At 37.4% G+C, this 4,202-nt stretch overlaps 1 protein-coding gene across 1 annotated transcript; it reads right to left on the bottom strand.

Annotated features, from left to right (window-relative positions):
* Window positions 1–1,619: 1,619 nt before the first annotated feature.
* LOC103799679 (chondroitin sulfate synthase 3-like) lies at window positions 1,620–3,652 on the bottom strand (the record flags this gene model as incomplete). Its single annotated transcript, XM_009072020.1, has 1 exon — window positions 1,620–3,652. A coding segment is annotated over one exon (1,622 nt), but the record flags the coding sequence as incomplete, so codon positions are not given.
* Window positions 3,653–4,202: the final 550 nt, after the last annotated feature.

The following is a 4,202-nucleotide window of genomic DNA, read 5'->3' as shown; positions in this document are numbered from 1 at the left end:
CTTATATGTTCCTTGTTCTTGGCTTCCTTATTGAACAATGCATGACCTTTGCACTCAATTTAAAGAGTGGTTTCCAAGAATTATTTTATATGTAATACTGAATTTTACATTTGCCAGACATTTGAGCTAACAGTACTGGGCTAGGAAGGCAAAAGCCTCCAGAAGAATAACAAGCCAGGAGCAGAATAACAAGGAGAGAATAACAAGCTTGAGGCAGGCAGGCAAGTATGAATCACCCTCTATTTGCTCATATCTACCACAATTACTACCTTCTCCGAGGCAAGAGAATAGCCTTTTTTAAAGCACACAAGTTATGGCCAGCGCTTTAATTCTGAGTTTACTCAATCTTTTTCAGGGATACCTTCTTCCTTGCCTGGTAAATGCAGAACAGAGAACCACAGATAAGAGACATTAACTGATCCACAAACTTTCCTCAAGCCTTAGGAAATTTATCACAATATCTTCATACAAATAGATGTGTCAGTGAATTCCAATCTCTTAGGTGTTTTTTTGAAAGGAAACACAGAAGCAGACAGTTACAGCTGCAAAACTTATGGCTTATTCTTGCCCAGCTCTATTTGAAATATAGTTTGAAATCAAGGGTACAGAGGTTTTCAGATGTGTCCCCTGCATTCATTTAACTTTAGCTGAATTCTGATGTTTTCCTGGATGTCTCTGGGCTCTTACCACAGTATAACATGAAATGTTCCAAGCATGCGGCAAAAAAACTGACGATTGCAACAAATCACTGCCTGAATTGAAAAGAGAACATCCTTTGAAATTACTCTCTCTATAGACCTATATATATATACAGGGATATATACACACGCACACACACACATATATATATATCCCTATATAAACACTTCTCTAAAATACAGAAATTTATTTTATTATTTCTTATGTTGGTATCACTTTAAATACTTCATGAATCCACAATATGACAACTTTAGGCTGTCAGGAGAGATAAATCTTAACACAGTCTTATAACCTCCACTAGTATAAATATATTGGCAAGGAACTTTGACCAGCAATAGTAAACTTTTAAACTTAAATAATTATTCTACAATTATTTAATTTTAACAAGTTGCTACATAGTACCAATATTCATGGAAAATGTAGAAAAAAAATAAAATAGAGCTTTAACTTCTAACACTGTATCAAGTGCAGCTTTATGAAAGGAATGTAAAAGAAAATTATGTATTAGAGACTCATTCTAAACAGAGAAGGAGCAACATATACTATGTGTTTTAAAATAACAATACTGTATGCCTGCACTTTGTCACAAATGACCATTTTAAGTCATAGTTTGTTCTTGTCTGCAAATGAAGGGTGTTGGCTCACAAATCTTCTAAAATGTACATAAGCATTTGAGTAAATCCTGTTCATTGGGAAAATAAAGTTAATTTACACTTTGACTGAACAACAATGAGGAGTTTGTTTTAATAATAAGACATTTAAGGACCTTGGTAGCCAGTACCAATTGTATTTGCAAGTAGCTCCTCAGCTTTACTCTTTTTTTAAAAAATAAAGATACAATTATAGTCATTCATTTACTTTAAAAACTCTAAGGATGAAGAAAAGTAGCGTTAGACATATAAGTCCTCATATAAATTATAAAACTCAAGTTTATCTTAGAGTTCCATCCCCAGAAGAAGCATAAAGCACTTTTGTGGTACCTTCACCAGTAAATATTTGTATCACATCAAATCTGAGAAATGCAACAAAGATGACACTGCATCTGAAAGGTAAAAGAGAACATTCTTCTGATGCAGTCTCTCATGATGAATATGCTCCATTGGATCATATGATTTCCATGACTTGACTGAATTTCAAATGAAGGAAATATGAAGGAATTCACCTCAACAGTTCAGTAGGTATAAGAAACATCAGTGAACAGCAGAGTCATCCTGTTTGAGGTCAACAGTCTTTGGAAGACAACACGGAGGGAGTTTATAACTACAACAGCAAAATTAAAAAATAACAATAATGAGGTAAACTCCCCTAAAAAGGCCAAATAGGCTGAGATGTCAGGAGAGAGTCCAATTGTACCTGACACCCAAATGTTTTTGTAGCCATAGTCCAGCGAGCTGCATGGTAGAGGCAAATGTACTTGCTTTGGACCCTAAGCACATTTTATATTGTTTTGGATCTAAATTGGGGTCACACTGAACTGGATGAAAAATATGGACAACTCCTACTTCCTGACTTCTGAAAGCCTTCAAGCCAGATGTTATCACTTTAGTAAAGAGGTCTACATCCTCAAGTCCCCAGCCTTGAATTGAGGTATCAAATCCACCAGCAGTAAGCAGATCACTTTTGTAAATGCAGGTAATTCCAAATCCATACTCCCTCCAAAATCCAGTTCTTTTTGTGAAAACAAAACTACTGTCAGCTGGAGGGTTGCCTCCATATATAACTTTTGGATCATATTGGCTAAAGATGATAGGGTAGTAAACCTGTTCTCCCTGAATAGTGTTATCTCTGCATCGCTGGAGGAAGTCCGGTGTGAATACCAGATCAACATCACAGAACAGCAGCAAAGTGCCATTGTCAAATTGAGATGAGGCCATTTCTAGACCTAAACCTCTAGAAAACTTCCCTGCCATCGGAATCAGGGTCATATCTGCCTTAGGATACTTAATGCTGTATTTTTTCATTAGCTCTATGTGTTTGCTAGAGTCTTGGCCCAGCTCAGAACTGAAGAGAATTATTGCCAACTTTACATTCTGCCCGGGAATCAGACAGGTCTTCTCAAAGTTATCCATAAATCTTGAGAAAACATCAAATCTTCCTGTGATAGGGACAAGAATATGTATTTTCTTGTCATTGTGTCCCCCAATGTCTTTGGTGCCTTGGAAGGATGAGGAAAAAATCTTTAAAGAATTTGAAAGAAAAGAAAAAGACTGAGTGTCAGTGTTGGTATCTTTCAGCAAGCTTCTTACATCCAGCTCCTCTGCTTCTTTGAAGAAAGGTTTGCTAAACAATTGCTGAAGGTAAGCATGGCGTCTCACTGGAACTGTAACTTTCCTACCTTTGTGCCTTTTGTACAAAAGCAGTAAATCCAGGATGTACTCCACTCCATGCAGAGGGTCCACCCTACGGTAGCCATACTGTATTTCCTTGAAATCAATCAGCCTTCCTCTAGATCTAGAGTTCTCATTTATCATTTCCATGACTTGCATCACAGTATCATCCAGTGCAGCCCGCAGGACACTGCTCAGGCTCTGCCGGGGTGGCTGGTTCTCCAACATTGAGTAGAGAAATTTTCCTGTCAGGAACTCCCACTCAATTACTTCATCCCGTTCACGTGGCTGGAAATGATTGAAAGATGGCATCACTCCCAGTTGCTGATCTTCCTTATTTACTTCAGTGTTACTGAGCTTGCTCATCAAAGCACTTTCTCGATGGAGCTGGATGGTGCGATAGCGCAGTTCGGAAATTTTGCGACTCAGTATGTAATTGTGCAGCCTATATTGGTAGGCTGGTCTTTTGTTTGGATGAAGAGTTATGGCTGCATGGATCTTGCTGTTGTGAAGATCTTGAATGTAACCCTTGCGGTTGTGTTCATAGTTTTCATGGAACAACTGCTGCATCTGGAAAGAGAGAGAGAGGGGTGTAGGGAGAGAAGAGACATTAAGTGGAAGTGCTTCTACCCACAAAAGGACTCACATTGGTACTGCTGAGCATTACCAGTTCTTATAGATTGTGGTTATTTTAGGCACAGAATTTTAAAGAATTCAGTAGGAAATATTTACACTGTTCTGGTCTCAGTTTCAGTAGTGTCAACAGTAAGCAAATATTGTCCTCTACCTAAATGGAAAGGCAGGTATCTTGGGTTTATCTTTACTTCATCTAACTATAGAACTAAAGGAAACACTTAAGTGAAGATCTACAGGTAATATTTTTGAGTTGGCAGGTGCTATACTTGAACCACTAAGTCTTCACCTAAATCTAAACCCTTATTAGCACAGATCCTTAATGAAAGGTTAGCAACACTGACCATTTTTTAAGACCACATTGCATTTGAATCTTTAGAGCACAAGCTGCTTGTATTTCCTACAGACATATGAGAATGATTAGTGCTGCTTAACATTAAAAAACTGAAAGGACTTAACTTCAACAAAACTTTTTCTTTTTTTTTTCCATGCCGACAAAGAATTCAATAACGTAATTATATATATATATGTATGTGTGTGTGT

The sequence above is a fragment of the Acanthisitta chloris genome, unplaced genomic scaffold (genome assembly GCF_000695815.1).
Source record: "Acanthisitta chloris isolate BGI_N310 unplaced genomic scaffold, ASM69581v1 Scaffold46353, whole genome shotgun sequence".
NCBI lineage: Eukaryota > Metazoa > Chordata > Aves > Passeriformes > Acanthisittidae > Acanthisitta > Acanthisitta chloris.
Note: the sequence above shows the minus strand (reverse complement) of the source record. Positions and strands in the feature narration are given on the sequence as shown.